General features: G+C 42.8%; 1 protein-coding gene across 1 annotated transcript in view; it reads right to left on the bottom strand.

Annotated features, from left to right (window-relative positions):
* Positions 1-18572, bottom strand: part of LOC147691987 (cytochrome P450 2C19-like) — a 366046-nt gene that overhangs the window by 87076 nt on the left and 260398 nt on the right. The window contains exon 7 of the mRNA XM_086938278.1: positions 11343-11530. Within this exon, the coding sequence (XP_086794404.1) occupies positions 11343-11530 (188 nt within the window). The remainder of the gene's footprint in view (positions 1-11342; positions 11531-18572) is intronic.

Below are 18572 nucleotides of genomic sequence, written 5' to 3'. Positions count from 1 at the left end.
ATCTATGCTCTACGCTACCCTCGTGCTGTTATGCAAAATATCTAACGTATCGCTCGCTCACTGTTTACGCGCTCCTTACACTTAAGTTCTATGCGCCCTGTAGGTCGGCAGTATATTTAACTCTGTGTGCTGTTCCAATCATCGTTTACAAGCTTTTAAAACAACCCTTTACGGGATTTCGTTGTTAAATACCCCAGCGTTCTACCAGCATGTCTTCAGCGGTTACCTGCTTGTGCTTCGCTCGCGTCTCCGCAATAACGGCTCTATGTTTTCATTACTCGCATTTCCGGGTTGTTAATGAAATGGGCATCTCCTGCGCATGCGTGTGACGTAAAAGCGTTACGCGATATTTATGTTGCTTAAAGGGGTATGCTAGCGGTGAAACTTTATTGACTGACGTTGTATAAACATAATATTGAACTGGGAAAGTCAATGTATAAGACTGTAGGGAGGGGTGATGTCTGACTATGCCGCTCTAGTGAAAGTGTATACAACCAATACTGCTGCATGGACTGACCATGGGACTGGATACCTGGAAGGCTGTTAAAATCTAATGTTGCAGTTAGAAAACATAAATGACAAAAAAGATTAAATGTTAATAGTCCTTACAAATAACACTGAAATTCAATCCTTTCGTTTAACCCGTTTGGTTTCAAACTGTTCAAATGGAAAATCCAATGATTTTCCCTCTTAAGTAAATTATTCTTGTTAGTCAAACCTTCTCTTCTGTTAACCTGTTCCAGGATGCAGGCTTTCAGTTGGCTTATATGATGCAGCCAACTGAAAGCCTGCATCCTGGAACAGGTTAACAGAAGAGAAAAGTAAGAAGAGTTGTTATCTTTTGTTTTACAGAACACTCCTTTTTGGGTCCTGAGGAGAATCCCCGCAGTGAGGGGATTCGAAACGCGTTGACCTTTTGTCTCTGTTAGGCCAATCTGTGTTTTTTCATTAAGTTAAAAAATTTTGGGGGGGAAATTGTTCATGATGATATGGTCATTGTTATTTACCAAACCAGTCCTGTAGTAAATAATTAGTACTAGTACCGCACCATAAATAGGACAAACAACATTTCCCGGGTGGGGTACTTTCTTCACTTTCTTTATGGATATGAGATGTGTTTGGTTGAATGAGTGGGTGTAGTATGACTGTAACACAGAATGATTGCGTTGTATATATAGTGTCTTTTTAGAGGGTGAATGTGATTCTTTTTCTTTCCTCTTTTATATATTTTTCATACAGTTTTCCATATAGTTCCCTTTAGAACTTATAAATAGGGGCTTCCCACGTAATTAGGTGTTCATACTGATAAAACATTTTTTTTTTAAATTGTGACAAATTGAGTTGCGAAATAAAAAACCTTTTTGAAGATTCATTCAGGACTGAAATAGTGGTCTCCACAGGATAAATATTTTATTAATTCTCTTGTCGAATTTAAGACATTACTGTGCAGTACTGGCCTTTTGTTTTGTTGATTATCCCCATCATAATGTCAGGAACATCTCACAGGGGGACTGCTACGAACCCGTAGGAACTGCAGTGAAGAACAAGTATTTATGGACAAAGGGAAAGAAGTGATATCCCGACTAGAACAGTTAGGATACATCCGCAGTACTTTGGAAAACACCCTGATGACAGTCTCAAAGATGGAACGGAAGAATACTCTAAAACCTAAAAAGACAAAGATGGGGAACACCAGAATCCGTTTCATTACTAATTACCACAATGGACACTAGCACATAAGAAAAGTTGTAAAACGTCACTGGCACCCACTACAACACACTCCAAGTCTGAATGAACATTTCAAGGACTATCCGGAAATGACCTTTCGCAGAGCTCCTAACCTGAATAGAATGCTATGCCGTTCTGAATTCACCGACAAATGAAAACAAATCTCCACATTCCTGGACAGACCACCAGGTTTCCATACCTGCCGCTAATGTAGTATATGCAAACTCAGTACAAACAAAACCATTAGTGTACCAATTTCACAAGGGAAACACTTCATCTTTACAGAATGAATAGACTGCATCAGCAAATTTGTAATTTATGTAATCTTTTGCCCCTGCAATAGACCTCACATTGAAAGTACTATCCGACCACTACAAACCCGTATCCAAGAACACTATAGGAACATCCACAAATACCGTACAGGTCATCCACTGACTGAACATTTTCATCTGGAACAACCACACAAAAAAGAGTTCTCTTTTTTTGGTCTAGAACTGATCCGACCAGCCAAACGAGGGGGCAACCTTGACCGTGAACTTAAACAGAGGAGAAGGGAAAGTGAACTCATCATCAATTTTAATACAGTCAAACTGGGCTTGAACAAAGATGCAGAAATTCATGTCTGGCTAGGCGGTGAATGATGTCCACTAACTTCCATCCAGATCACGCCTGCTGGATGTAAACTTTTGTATGGTGTGTCTGACAAAATGAGAATGTAACACTAAGTCACTCCAATGAGACATTGTTAAACTTGACAAAATTCACCAGGCTTGAATCCCCCCACGCTTGGTGGAATGTCGGTTATTTTGCTCATGATTTTGTGCCTCCTAATATTATCCTTTCCCCTTTGAGAACCCATGTCGAACTTCTAAATTCTGCTTTTTGTTTTTTCAACTAATGACCTTTCTTTCTATATTCAGATAGTCACCACATTAATAAACGGGACACCACTTATAACTTCAGATAATCTATACTTAAAATACGGGACACCACTCAGTCTTTCCCATCCGGGTATCTTACACGCCTATCCCCGTACATATTAGGACAGTTGGTATTCACGGTGGAACCCCATTTCAAGATGGCACCCACCGCGATCCATGGTACCGGATTCAGCTTTCCTCCCTGTGACCCAGAAGTACTCACCCCAGGGGAATATTTCTGACGGTCCAGCACCATCGCATGATTGCTGACACCGACCGCTGAAATTGATTGCTATGAGGCATTTTGCCATTACTGACGATGTAGCGATGCTAGAACCACCATCCTGCCAATCAGAATCCAACCCTGACACATACTAATCATTATCTCCCAACCCACAGATTACTTGACCGAGAACAGAACTTTCTTGGACGGTTTGTGTCCCCACCGGATTACTAACGGTAAGCATGCCTTTACCACCACGCTACCACGGAGCTTCCTCTTTTCCTCACGTCACTTAGTGCTATACGCCCTAATTGTTTCACAATTCACAATATAATATCACTTATAGAATCTGAGTACCATCCAAGCCCTGCCAGGAAACACTTGAGACATTAGTCGTGTTCTAGTAACGCCCCTCCCCTAACATAGTTCATGGAACTTGCAGGCTATGACTTTTGCTTCAACATAAGTTTAATACCTGAGTCCACCCGCCACAAACCACCTCACCTTGATATACTATACGTTTTTTTCATCCTTATTTCCTTTTCCCTCTTCTCACCCATTTCTGTATTGAACCATGGATCTGACCTTCAACGGGAATATGTAAATATGTCTTTACTTTCATATAATGTTTTGATGATATATGATCCCTCACACTGGATCCTTTATTGCACGTATATATAAACAAATGTCTTCACATCTCAAACACATAACATGTTCTAATGCGTATTGTCAACTTACAGATGTACCATTCTGCTGGCCTATTTCCTTCCCTTCGACGAATGCTAAATTCAAAACTGTGATTCTCCAAATACGTATCTACCATTTGTGAATTTTGCTTCCTTTTTGGCCTTTATTTCCTCTATTTGCCTTGTGTACATACAAACTAATACTATGCCTTTCGCAGCACTCCTTCTCACCCACACCTGCACCCCATTAGGATGTACACGACTATGTTCCATGACCTACTTTCTAATGCGCTACCTGATCATCATTAACGCACCTACCTTAACCCATAGTTCAAACGAATGGGGTAACACTGTGTCCCTCAGAACCTGGGTAATGTAAATATTTCAAGAAAAAATGGTTCTGTCGGGTGGACCTGCAATTATTTCCAAAGTACAGTACATGTAATGCATCCGATTATACTCTCAACACACACAAGAACAAAAAACCCAAAACCATAAAATATTGCTCAATTTTTTATCAGAATTACTTCATTATGTACCGAGCTGTCAGTTTATATCAAAAAATGAAATCGATTTATATATCAAATACAATTCAGTGACATTTGTGCATAGTGAAACAGTGAATAAGTGCACAATATATACAATGACAAACAATTATTTTGTCTAAAATCATATGTACAAGAGAGGCCAGAGTTCAATTTTTAACCACAGTTTCTTCTTTGTTATAGAAACCAGGTCATCCTGGACCTAAGAATTATGTCGACGTTTCGACCCTTCTGTGCCCCTTTAGGTGGTCGCGGCGGGTCTTTTTCAAGACGGGCAAGCAGGGATTATATGTGCACGATCTGAAAATAAATTAAAAGGGGGTTGTGTGTGAGAGTAATTATTTAAAAAGAAAGTGGTTTCTCACTACATCAGGGATGTAGTATTACTCACCCTGCTAGGCATCGGAATCTTATGCCTAAAATGCCAACAAGCAGCACATCCAGTGGAGTTAATCCACCGGAGGTGCTGCTCATTGGCATTTTAGGCATAAGATTCCGATGCCTAGCAGGGTGAGTAATACTCCATCCCTGATGTAGTAAGAAGCCACTTTCTTTTTAAATAATTACTCACACACACAACCCCCTTTTAATTTATTTTCAGATCGTGCACATATAATCCCTGCTTCCCCGTCTTGAAAAAGACCCGCCGCGACCACCTAAAGGGGCGCTTAAGGGTTGAAACGTCGACGTAACTCTTAGGTCCAGGATGACCTGGTTTCTATAACAAAGAAGAAACTATGGTTAAAAATTGAACTCTGGCCTCCCTTGTACATATGATTTTAGACAAAATAATTGTTTGTCATTGTATATATTGTGCACTTATTCACTGTTTCACTATGCACAAATGTCACTGAATTGTATTTGATATATAAATCGATTTCATTTTTTGATATAAACTGACAGCTCGGTACAGAATGAAGTAATTCTGATAAAAAATTTAGCAATATTTTATGGTTTTGGGTTTTTTGTTCTTGTGTGTGTTGAGAGTATAATCGGATGCATTACATGTACAGTACTTTGGAAATAATTGCAGGTCCACCCGACAGAACCATTTTTTTCTTGAAATATTTACCTTAACCCGTGTTATGTTATGTTATGTTATGTTATTTTATTTTTATATAGCGCAAATTACCACTGGTCTCTAAGCGCTTAAGAGAAGGAGCAGGGCACTGCAAGACTGCAGGGCGGCGGGCTAAACAGATGTCAGTGTTGCTCTGAACAGATGTGTTTTTAGCAGCTTTCTAAAGGGGAGCAAGGCTGGTTCCCTCCGTAAGGACTCTGGTAAGTCATTCCAGATCCGTGGCAGGAAAAACGAAAACGCTCTGCCCCCTTTGGTCTTGAGGTTGTATCTGGAAGAGGCTAATCTGCAGGTGTCTGAAGATCGCAGACTCCGACCCGGCACGTACTTTTTCACTCTGTCTTTTATATATTTTGGCACATCTTCGTGTATGGCCCTGTGGGCTATACACAGGCTCTTAAAGTGCACCCGCTGTTCTACAGGCAGCCAGTGCAATTTATGCACCAGGGGGGTGGCTTTCATGCGCCTAGGGAGGCTAAAAATTAACCTAGCTGCGTCATTTTGAACAACCTGCAGCCTCCTTAGTAGCTTCTTTGGGATGCCTAAATAAAGGGCATTCCTATAGTCTAGCCGGGAGATGACCGTAGCTGAAACAATTGATTGTAGGACAGAGGTGGAAAGGAGAGGGACAAGTTTCCGTAGTTGTCTGAGTAGGCCCATACATATACCCACCACTGTCGATACCTGACTAGACATCGACAGCTCAGAGTCGATCTTCAGACCCAGGCTCTTTACTACTGGTACTGGGGTTGGTGCCCCACCTAACTCTGAAGGCCAGAACAGTTCGCACCAAGGGCTATTTTGAACTGGGACGATAAGCACCTCAGTTTTATCCGGGTTGGTTTTTAGCAAGTTAGCTGCCATCCAGTTAACAGTGTACCTGAGAAGATTTCTCATGGATTCTTGAGCCTGGCTGGTATGGTCAAGACGGACTAGGAGTTGGGTGTCGTCAGCGTAGTTAAAAACCTGGCAATCCCTGCCTGTGAGCGCCTCCACCAAGGGCTGCAGATAGATGTTCAAGAGGAGTGGAGACAACGCAGAACCCTGGGGGACTCCACAGGTCAGGGAGCCCGCAGTCGACACCTGGTCCCCCATTTGGACTCTCTGGGTACGGTTAGTCAGGAAGGATCTTAGCCACTGGAGTGCCTGTCCTTTTATGCCCAGATTCGACAACCGGCACAGCAAGATGTCATAGCTGACTATGTTGAATGCCGATGACAGATCTAATAAAATCAGGGCACTCAGATGTTTGTTGTCGGCCCAACATCTAAGCTCATCCAGAACCGACACCATCATCAGCTCAGTGCTATGATGTGTCCTGAAACCCGCTTGTCTAGAGTGGAGGAGATGGTGGTCATCTAGATATTTTGAAAGGGATTTCAGGACATGTTGTTCCAATATTTTGGCAAGGAAAGGGTGCTGTGAGAAGGGTCTGTAATTTTTTAAGGCTGACGCATCCGCCCCTGGTTTCTTCAAAAGGGGAGTGACCCTTGCTTCTTTCATCCTTTTTGGTAAATAGCCCAGATCGAAGGACTCATTAAGTAGATCCAGGGCCTGCTTTTCCACTCCCGGCAGGGCCATTTGAAAAAGGCCCGGTGGGCAGGGATCCATTCTCGAGCCTGATTTAGTCTGTTTGGCCACGGTAGTTAAGATGAACTGGTCGAGTTTTGGAAAGCTGGCCAACTGACTACTCAGGCAGGGAGGGCGTGGTGGGGCATACTGGTCCAGGAGACTCTGATCTACGGGGTTTGCAGTGATTTCTGAGACAATATCGCGAACCTTCTGAAGGAAAAACTCCTGGAAGCTATCACAGGTTGGCAAGTCTCCCATGGTGTTTCTGTCCCCTAATTTCATGTGCCCTATTATAATGTATACGCCTGTCTTTTTATAACTGCACATTGCCGTACTACCCTAAATGGATAATGCGCGCCCTTCGTGACATGTCTTCACTTTATTTAAATTGTGTAAATTGTTTCCTTTTTCGTCCTTCACTGTAAACACTATATACCTTTTGACATGTGAATATACTGCCCTGAGGAAGCCCCAGGCCGGATGGCCATGTAGGGGGCGAAACACGTGTTGGCTGTCACCTTTTTGCTACCCCCCTGAGAGGGAGTCTGAACTTCAAAAACTGTATATAAAAGACTGCACATGATTGAATGACTCTTGGAATTTTTCTGTGATTAAACTATTATTCTCTCAATTTGTCCTGACACCTTGTTGGAACTATCATATCAACCTTAGATACAGACGAGTAACAACACAAATGGCCACTTACTTCATGGAAAAACAACATAATATTAACGACTTACGTTGGACAGTAATAGGGTGTTTTGATAAGACAGATGTTAACTAAGGATGGCCCACTTGGGCGAGTACACATCTATTTTCCTACTATATGCACCTCTGTCTACAATTCCACCCACAACCCGACGTTGGGGTCATATCATATGAACAAGGTGTATTGTACGAGTATCTCCACTATAATTTATATGATTTGCCCAGGGTCTGCTTCAGATGAACCCGGTTGTGAACCCACAAATTTGAATGTTTTTCCTCTGATTTATTAACAACAACTTTTTTTAGACCCTATAAGAAGTGATTCCAGTAAGTCCATTTCTTAATCTTTCTAGCTTTTTTTTGGGTAGGGGGGTCTCACTGTGCGGGTATTTACCCATTTGGCAGTAACAAAAATATTTTTCCCCTCAGTAGACAAGGCACAAACCCAGGGACAGTGGACTTGCCTCGGTGGGGCTGAGAGAAAGCTCTTCCTCTCCAATCAGGTTAGCGGTTTAGAGCCGCACCGACACGAGGATGTCGACAGCATCACCTTTATTACGGGACTTGCCACACCCCTCTGGCATCACCGAAGCCATGGGCGATTGGGTAGTCCTACAACAAGGGAGTAGCCTTGATGAAGTAAGTCCTTCCATACAACCTTAGAATTTAGGAACTATGGGTTTAGCGGATCTCCACTTCTAATGATAGGAGTTTTTCCTATTTGTGGCTGCATCTAATTATCTCTTTTTGGTATACTGTTTCATACCCAAAGAGTATGACTACAAGCGTCCCTTCTTCCCCGTTTGGACTCATGAGGCCTAACTAGGGCATTTGACATGTAAGTATTGTTTTGTGTGCAGTTCTGTTTCTATTTGGGAACAAGTGCAGTATGTGTCTATGTATTGTGTGTCTACTCTACCCTTACATTGTAATAAGTTAGTGCTCACTTGTTATGAGTATGAGAAATATATCACTATCCACTCACTTTAGTGCATGATGGACAGCGCAGAATGCAATTACGAGGCCCACGGGCCATGCATATTTTTAAGTACTCTTTTTCTCTCCCAACCTCTGTAGAAATAATTTGTAAAGATAAGAACAGACCAAATAGGTGATGTATACCTTTATCTTCACTTATTTTTATTATATCTGTATTTTGCACTTATTAAGAGATATGGTGACTGTAGGAGTGGGAACAGGAAGTAACCCTCTTAGGTCCTGATGAAAAGCCTTGGAGTAGGGCTTTAAACTAGTTGACTAGAGAAACTAAGGGTCATTTACCATATCGACTAGGGGACTAGGGGACTGGATAAACTAATCCTTTTCTCACTAGCCAGATATTTGTAACCCATTTCTTACACCAAAAACCCCACTACCATATCATTCCAACCAGCGTAGGTGCATAGGCTACTATCAGTGCTCCCACATATTAGTCGGTTGCAGCACGCCCCTTTCCGTAGCAGGTTAGGGTTGAACCCTATGAAGAAGCATGCCCCCAAGGAATAACCCTGGTGGGTTAGGATTACTTAAAAGGAAATCCTTTTTTCTTCCCACAACAAGGTTGACATAGTTGCTATTTCTCTAGGAGTGACTCCTTTTGGTTACTTGATAAATGTTTGGAGGACTTTCCTATCCTTTTTCCTCTATCTCCCTCCTTTGTTGTTTTGAATATCTAACAGTCAACATATAGGGCTAAAATATATTTCAAAAGAATGTTTGCTAACAACAAGTAATGAATGATTTATGCAGGGCACAGAGCTGCCAAGCAGATAAAATTCTGGATGAAAATGGCGATGCTGTATTTTGTATTCATAATATAATTAATCTCCTCTCTGCCTATAAACCACACAGGGCCATTTCTAGGACAAGACGAGATGAGGCATCCGTCTAAGGCACAACTAGCACTCTACCTAGGACAGCAAATTTGCCTACCCTTATGTTGCATTTTTCTGTTTCTAGTCAGTGGAATATTCTCATCAAGGTATTCCTGTAAGAATGAAGAAAAGGTATTACCTGGAATAGTCCAAATGATATGCTTCCATGTACCTAATTTTCCTGATAGAAATCAGTTAACTGTACTACAATGTAAAGGTGATTTGTGAGTTCACTGTAGTAGCCTGAAAACTTGACGTGCTTCACTTTCCACACTGTGAGTCCCTACTCACAGAGTTTTTAAAAAAAATATATTTTTATTTCTGCATCTGTTCATTAACAATTACAATTTTAAAGCAGTGCATCATTCGTATAGCATATGTTACATAACCATTGAACCACATAAAATACAAGTCATTGCAGTCCTTTTCGTTTTCCCTTTTGTGACAGTAACTCCCTCTCCCATTAACTTCCCTGGCACTTTTACAGTCTCAACCATATTCACTTTATACTGCGTTGGCATTGTTAAGAATGATATCATTCATTGTACTGTCCTGCCATTCTCTTCCTACTCCTTTTACTATCATCTCCGCGTTATTTCCTCTTACACCTGTACATGTGTTCCCAGCTGCTGCTGTGGGGCATCAAGAAAGGGGGGGGGTGAGGGGGGGATGTGAGTTGCCCCTCACTCTTCTAATGGTGATCCATATCCCCGGTTTCAGCAGCCATCGATTGGCCTACTCACAGAGTTAACTAGAGACTCAGGGTTAGCCAACATAGATGGTGCTCACAATCATTCCCCATGTTGCAGACTAGTAAAACACCACTTCAGATTACATTCCCACCTGCTACCTCCCACCACTAGACCCCTTACTGTCCTTAGGGTTACGTTATGTGTAGGGCAGAGTGGTATCTCTGGGTAGGATACTGATGTGACTGATCACAATAGGTCTGGTGTTCTTGCACTCAGATTTAACCAATGTGGGAACACTAGGACCAGTTTTAACAGTCGGAAAATGTGGCCAGTAACATTAAATGTCGATCAGGCAAAGGCTGCTGACATAAGCACAGCATGGCCCCGGCCTGACCCCCTCATATTTCACCTCAAGAGCCTGGATGAGCCCCTTCTGCCTGACTAGCCTCCTCTGCCCTGCATGCCCTCATAGATCCACCTTTCCACCACCAACCCATAGTGATCCCCTGCTCCCAATTACTATCTGCCTTCAGCTGGTGAAACCTATGAGCAAACAAATGTCCATTGTTACACACAGTACTGGGGGTGCACATGTGGATCTTTCCTCAGGAAAACTGGGTCAGCATTAGATTTCCTATTTCTACCGGAAAATTTGTAATTGGAGGGTGCAGATTAGTGACTGACAGACAGAGCTGGTATTTCTGGTCATGGTAACCCTGACTCTGCTAGACCACCAAACTCATAATCATGCTCATAGTGCTGGCTTCCTGTGCAGTTTACATAAATGGCTTTTACAAAAGCTCTTAGAGTTCCCTGATCATTGAGAATAAATGACATTGTGTCTCTCGAAATAGTAATGTGATTATAGATAGATATCTGTGGAGTGTAATCCTTGCTTATATGAAGCACCCATTAACTGGGTGGCACCTAAAACATGCCATTTGTACCTGCATCATGTTTGCTAACAGGATGCACTGGAGAAGGCAGTAGATACTCAAAAAGTTTGGATTTTTGATAGATGTCCTGTTCCAGTACATCTCTAAATAAGCCCTTGAGCCTTTTTCTTTAAAAACATTCCACAACTTTTGAATCAGGAGACCAAGTGACATGTTTGTAGCACATTCAACAAGTAGTTTCCATGAATAATGCTTAATACAGCAGATATCGGAACAATGGACATTAAATTAGGACCAGCAAATTTTTCATCCTCATCAGGCGAAGGCAGAGTTTGTTCGGTGCATTCATCAATTTCTCTGATTTGACAAAAGACCAGTTTCCAGAATACAATCATAATATACTCCTGTGTTATACTTTACCTTTGGAATGGAATAGCCCCTAAATGTTGTGTCACGAGTCACAGAATGTGGTAGATTCAATGGGATGATATCAATAAAGCGCTGGATCTCATGGATTACAGCATCAGTGTAAGGCATCTTGCTTCGGTCCTCCATACAAGGCGGGCGACTTTCACCAATCACACGCTCAATTTCCTTGTGAATCTTTTCTGTTTGGGTAAATATATCAGTCTGTAAATGTCAAAATGTGTGGCTTTCTCAATACTTCTTACTCTGGAGGTGACGAAAGACAGACATCTTTTTACAGTACCAAGTCTGTACAGGCGTTAATCAGAAACTGTTTAGATGAATGCCCATTTTTATATGCATAAGTATTGAATCAGAGTACTAACAAATTGGCCAAAGAGAGCCTTTGTATCATGTTACCAGCCTTTAATGGTAATCAAATGTTTGATACATTGACTATGAAACTCACTATTCACCACTTGTGCTTATTTTTATAGGCTCCTTAATTTTAACTAATCCTATTTTACTATGTAACTGAGAGAGTGACACTAAGAACTGCAGTGTTTTGCACTTATGTTTTTAGTATATTTATTACATCTGTGGCCCACAACAAATTAGGCAATGAGAAGAAAACAGCAGTTTGTTCTCTATTTACTATGAATATATTTCATTGGCCATATTAACGTAAAAATTAAATGAGCCATTCACATGATTTTTTATCCCCTTCATTGATTAGTCTCAATCGTCTGTAAAGTCCAATACCCATGTGACTATAAGTGATACCACCTCATATATGAACCAAGTAGATTGGCAGTTTCCTTTTTTTTGTCATCTCAAATTATTAGGTATACAGTGCTAATGAATTTTTATTATTATTATTATTTATTATTTAACACTTACATGGCGGAACGAATCATCCCCAGGGGATCTCTTGGTGCTTGGCAGCACACAGCAGGACACTCACCCACTTATCCCCTCTAAAACATCCAGGGTTTCAGACATTTCTAAAAGTACCTGTTAGACCTGACATCATTGGTGTGAGTCTCTCTTCCATTTTTGACGGATTGCCTCCTATGTTTTGTTATGTTTTTGCTGGTTGTATGTTTTGGGCCCTGTGCCACTGCTAATCAGTACCACAGTGCTCTCCATGTTAAATTGATATACTGATTGGATGCCATGATTGGCTTATTTGAGCTACTGTCAGCCCCTAGTACATTGCACCATGTGTGCCAGTGCTTGTAGGTCAGATGCTGCTGGGGGGCTTGCAGCACTGGTTGTGCCACCCACAGAAGCAGCTTGTAAACTCTGTCTCAGGCCTGCCACTGCAAGGCCTATGGGTAGTCTGTGACTACCATGTCGACTTGGCCAAGGGCATCCCCTTGCCAGTCCCTAAACCTTCACTTTGCTTCATATTAGACACCCCTATGGTAGGCCCAAGGGCAGGGTGCATTGTAAGTATAAGGTAGGACATGCTCTGATGTGTGTAGCATGTCCTAATAGTGAATTACAGCCATTTTCGTGTTTCACTATTGAAGGCGGCTACCTGTTCTCATAGGCCAGAATGGGCAGTTACGATTGTTACATCCCTACAATCCTGGCTGACTCAGGGAACATGGTAGAAATTAGCATTTAGTATGCCTGAACTCAGAATAATAAAATACATATTTTAGTAAAGTTTATTTTAATATCATGTGTTTGCAAATACCACTTTTAGAAAGTAGGTATTTGCTTGCCTAACCATTTGAGCCCGCCTATGCTGATTTGTGTATTTCTTGTCTGGGTTTGTGTGTGACAGGGCTGGTGAAATTCCAGGAGGCAGGCTGGGGCAGCCCAGTGGTGAATAGAAAGATCAGCACCTAGATGGGAGGGAGGTGTGCACCTGGCACCTGAATAGGGCTAGGCCCTCCCTTCACAATGCTGGCTCCACCTCCTGTGGCTTGTCTGATGTCTCTGCCCTGCACTGTGAAAGGAGAAGAGGAATCATGTCAACAGAGTGCTCCAGAGCTTATCTTCCCTCCCCTGTGCTGGCTCCACCTCCTGTGGGGCGTCTGATGTTTCTTCCCTGCACAGTGAAAGGAAGAGAAGAGTCTTGTAAACACAGTGCTCAGGAACTGGTTTGAACTAGGCAGAGGCCTCTCTGCCTTCAGAGAACAAAGGATTTTGGGGTATAAATATTGGCTATACCATCAGCATATTTTATTTGTCAATATAAACACCTGGTTATTGTACGCAATATTATCTTGTCTGAACGCTTAGGTAGCTTTGAATTGTCAGGCCATGTGATCAGTTTTCTCTATCTCATTCTAATATAATGATAAGTGTTCTGACTTTACAAGAAGTCCTGAGTGCCTGTAAAAGAACTGCATTCTTCTCAATCAATCATTTTTTGGGGAAATACCACAGAAATACTCATTTAAGTTTCACATTGGTATATGATTGCTGACATGAAGATTGTTAAGCAAAAGACACACAAATGATGGACGGAATGCTGAACAGCTGGTGTGGAAGTGATTGGCCATGTTGCAGTAGGGGGGTTTAGGGGTTCATTAAGCAGGCTAGTCAGTACACTGGTTGGGCGGGGGTAGAAAAAGGTAAGATCTACAATTCCAATACCTCCCTTGTTTGTACCCCATCCCTGCCTAGTTATCCATCCCGCCACCCTTGGATCTTGGAAGTTGACCACAATACAGTCCCCACCCAGACTTTTCGGTGTATACCCTATCCAGTCTATTCTCCTTACCCCTATGATTAACCCATCGATGTCTCCTGGGAGAGGTCGATTCTCCCTTAACCAGTGCATGATCTTATTTTTGAGCATCTGGAAGGTTTCTCTCTGCCCTATAGATAATGGTGGAACATTTATAAGGCCTGCTACATAGGGGAAGGAATCCGGAGTAAGATTCACTGGGGGTTTTCTGTGTGGTGGTTTTGTCAAGGGAGGTGGGATTGATTTGGAAACTGTAGGAACAGGGCGGGGTGCAGGTTTCAACACCAACTAGTTATTAGTTTATTGGGTTGGTACTAAAACTTTACCCGCTGGAGGACATACATTAGCCCCTTTCCCGACCGCAGGATTGTTTGGAACTATCTGCTTGTTGGTTACTTTTGTAGGTACTGGAGCTTTACCCGCTAGGGGGCATACGGTAACCTCTAGACCAGCAACAGGAGATGAATTTTGTGACTGGAGTACCATAGACTGAGATGGATTTGTAGTGTTAGGCTGAAGTTGAACAGGGCCTGAGTGTACCAAATCAGTAGATTTGGTAATTGTGTTGACAGTGGTGTTACTTGACTTAGAGGGTAAAGAGGGGTTGTTTTGAGGCCTTCTTCCCTTATCTTGAGTGACAAGATTAATATTGCCATGGGGCTTTGTACTTACATCCACCCTAGCATTAGCTTTAATCAAAGATTTTGTAGAATAAAAGTTATCTAATGTTGCCTGCTCAAAGTGGTTTAACCTATCAGAAAGCTTGGCAATTCTATCCTCTATCGGGGTAAGTATTAGTCTAAGTAATTTTTCTAGCTCAGGGAGCAGATTTGCAAGTGATAGCAACTTATCGTTAATTGGTAAGGCAGACTCAGGGCAAATATTCTCTTCAGAGTCTGGGCTATCCAAAGCAGCAAGGTTTGCGTTCGGAACACTTTCTATGCTATGATTTTCTTCAATAACAGCCTCTCTGGTAATCCCAGTTTTGTGTAGCTTCCTATGCTTTTGAGGGGGTTTGGCCACAATTTTACATTTTCTCAGTGGGGCTGTTATTTTACATTTTCTCAGTGGGGCAGTATTTGTGAAGAGTGAACTAATCACTAGTAATAGTCTCAACGCGCTGGGGGCCGTCGGGAGATTAAGTGACCTAATGCCCAGAGTCACATGAGGCTGTGCTGAGCTGCCGCTGGTGATCAAACCGTGAGCCCTCTGTTCTGGAGTCAGACGATCTGGCTGCTGCACTACACCTCTCCCTATCTCTGTACTAGGAGTGAATGTTTGATATTGTTTAGCATTCCATCCATCAACTGATTGTTAACGCACTCGCAATTTTCACAGTTCCTTAGTGTTGACCCACCCTATAATATTTGATCAATTAGTACCATTGAGACATACATTATTGAATCCTCCAATTACAAACATCTAGTTTTCATTAAGAAAATGATAACAGAAATTGCTACAAATCTTGACATGTAATCCATTTAGCCAAATAAAAATATAAACAAACAGTGTAACTAGTAACAAATACTTAAATAAATTTTTGGGCAAACAAGTTAAATCTAGTTAAACCAAAGTTAATAGAAATTATAATAGTGATGTTGAGGTTGTTTAGTTGGGCAGAAAGACGTATAGAAAGTCTATATATGAGAAGAAAACAGACTGGGAAATGAAAGAAGTGCAATTTGCTCTCATATGCTGTTTTTTATGAGGAGACTAGTGCATAGTGGCTCGTGTAAACGCTTATATAACCCCTTGGTCATAATATCCATTTTGAAAGCTTGCTTGGAAATTATTATTTTGGTACTCTCTATCCCAAACTTGGGCTATGGAAAATGTCTGGCTTGAATATTGCTCAGTGTTCAAGGTCATTACATGAATTTATCATTTTTACAATGAAGGAAGTTAGTACAGAACTCAAATATTTAAACTAAGGCAACACCAATGTAATTGCATCAAACTTCTATCCAATGTCAGGCGTAATTCATAAGCAATGTAAATCTTAGGTGCCTACCCTCTATCTCGTCTTTCACCCATTGCTTTCATGCTTTTTTCAGGTTTCCGTTCCCTTCTTCACTGTTAAGACAGGTTGGGCATGCAAAGAATTATACAGTCTAAAAGCAAGTGGATTTATCGATGAAAACCCTGTAACGGAATTGCGAATGTGTTCTTGTAAAAATGTTAATAAAACATGTTGAAATAAAAAAAATCTTATCAGATGGGCCCTTACCTCCTGTTGTAACCCAATGCCATTTTGATTGGTTAAAATCCTATTTATTCTTGGAATGGTGCCAAACGTGTCTTTTGGTATAAGAGATGAGGCTCTCAGCTCTCACTGGTCTCCAGAAAACTTCCTGCCACTAGTTTGATTGAGTTTTTTTTCAGAAACTCTATGGAAAGCAACTCCGAAATAATGTATAAGAATGATAGTCAACTGTGTAACTGTGGTATCCTTTCACCATGCCATTCCAGCACAGGATCAACATTATTGACCTGGCATGCAGATGAACCATTCTGACTGGCAAACGTCTTAGATGAAGAGGAGTCTCTGTTTGTAGCATTCACCAATTTAAAGTCAGATTTGGACAGAATTAACCATATACGATCATGGAATATTAAAGAGAAGATAAGGGTGCTACAATGTTTGCTGTTGGATTTGAAAGTGCAGCATATAAGAAGCATTGCACGAGTTCGCGGGTGCCCAAATGGCATATCGATGGCTTTTTGTGCACCATCGGGGTACATCAACTATGCATGTTGGTGCCAATTCTGTGTGCTTATATATGAATGTGCTGGTGAGGTATCCGAGTAATGCAGTTGAGGATGATCCAAAGTTGACTGTAAACCACTCAGAATTAATATTTTGAAGGATGATGAAGCCCTCCTCTCAAAATCTCTAATGGATTTAAAGAATTTGCTGACGCATTTGTCAGATTATTTTGCGGCCATCATGACATTATTGTAAATATATTAAAACTCACTAATTTTACCATCCACGCAAATAATTTAATCAGCCGAATTTTGTAATGGAGAATGTTCACAGAAAGTCTCATCCTTTGCTCATCTCTGAGTTTGTTTATGTTGATACCTTCAGTTTGGGACAGTACAGAGAGGTACCTCTATTCTGATCAATTGAAGTGATACTATAAAAAGGTTTAAGAGGATTCTGCTCTGGCAGACTTTAAATGAAGATACATGTGCTTTTGTTTACCTGTGTTTTGTCGAATGGTCATATGGGAACATTGGGTTGAAATACTAATACATTTACATTAATGAAAATAATTACTGTAAAAGCCAGTGTACATGCAGCATTTGAAACGTGACATCACCCAAACAAGTGGCAAATCGTTAAAATTCTCTTTAAAACTGACATAATTTTTTAGGATTAAAACTTGGAAGATGGGGGGGGCGTGGCCTGGCAGCGACCAAAATGGCTGCCTAATCTTGAGGCGCTCCGGAGGCGATCCTATCAACCCCAATATCCGATATTGATCCGCTGAATGCGCGGCATCTGACGCCGGAATTGAGGAGCCCTTCTCCTCCGACGCTTGCTGTTCCCGCCCCGATGAGAAACCGAGCCCGGGTTCCGGAGTTCCGGGACTCAGAGGTTTGAGGCCGGCCGCAGCCATTGCTTCGCAGAACCAGCGGCGGAGCACCGGCCTTGCGTGAAGAGAGGCGTGAGGCCGGAGCGCTGAACGGCGGTTGGGGGTGGTGCCTGATACCGGGGACCCCCGGACCGCGGATTGCAGCACCTTCTACCACCCAGATTTAAGTGTGGACTGGGCCCGGGCAGCGGCAGCTGTGGAACTGGGAAGCGACCTGCCTGAGCCCCCGGTGAGTGCACTGGACGGCCGATGACGCCGTTGGCGCCCTGCGGCCTGCGCCTCCGATCGGGACTCCTGTGGGGCTCCTGATGCGCCCGTTCTGAGGCGGCTGAAGCGGTGAGGGACACACCGGAGCTGCGGGGGGGCCTGAACACGTTGGGAGCCTGCAGGAAGAGTGAAGTGGGGCCCCCTGCGGCGACTTTAGCGGGGGGCCCCCTGCCCTGCCGGCCCCGGGGGACGAGGCGGTGCACCTGAGGGGCGGATGCGGCTGGCCCTTCCGCGCCTGTGACCTATGATTGTGGGGCCCCAGTGGAGAGTGGGCAGTGGTCCTGATTAACCCGACGTGGCCCAGTGAGCGGAACGTCCCGTGGCGGTGTGTGCTGGTCGCGGGGATGGACCCCTGTGACTAAGCCCCTATCTGTGCGGTTGGCCACGCAGTGGCGAATTGGACGGTAGTCTTATGATCCTACCTGGCTGATGGAGGGGCCCGCTGGGTGGCGGGCCCCCTTTACTGAAGGCTGCTGCGCCGACCGGGCTTCTCGTTTTGGGACTCAACTTGCCAACGGGGGGGCCTGCTTTACGGGCGGAAAGACCCGAACCTGCTGCAGTGGTTGGCCGTACACGATTGGACCAAGAGAAACACTTTGGCCCTACCTGGGTGCCGACCTGGTGGAGGGATATTTGAGTGACCGTCTGCCATCCTCTGTGATCATGCGG

This window comes from Lissotriton vulgaris, chromosome 9, assembly GCF_964263255.1.
Source record: "Lissotriton vulgaris chromosome 9, aLisVul1.2, whole genome shotgun sequence".
Taxonomy (NCBI): domain Eukaryota; kingdom Metazoa; phylum Chordata; class Amphibia; order Caudata; family Salamandridae; genus Lissotriton; species Lissotriton vulgaris.
This window is presented reverse-complemented; position numbering and strand designations above follow the sequence as displayed.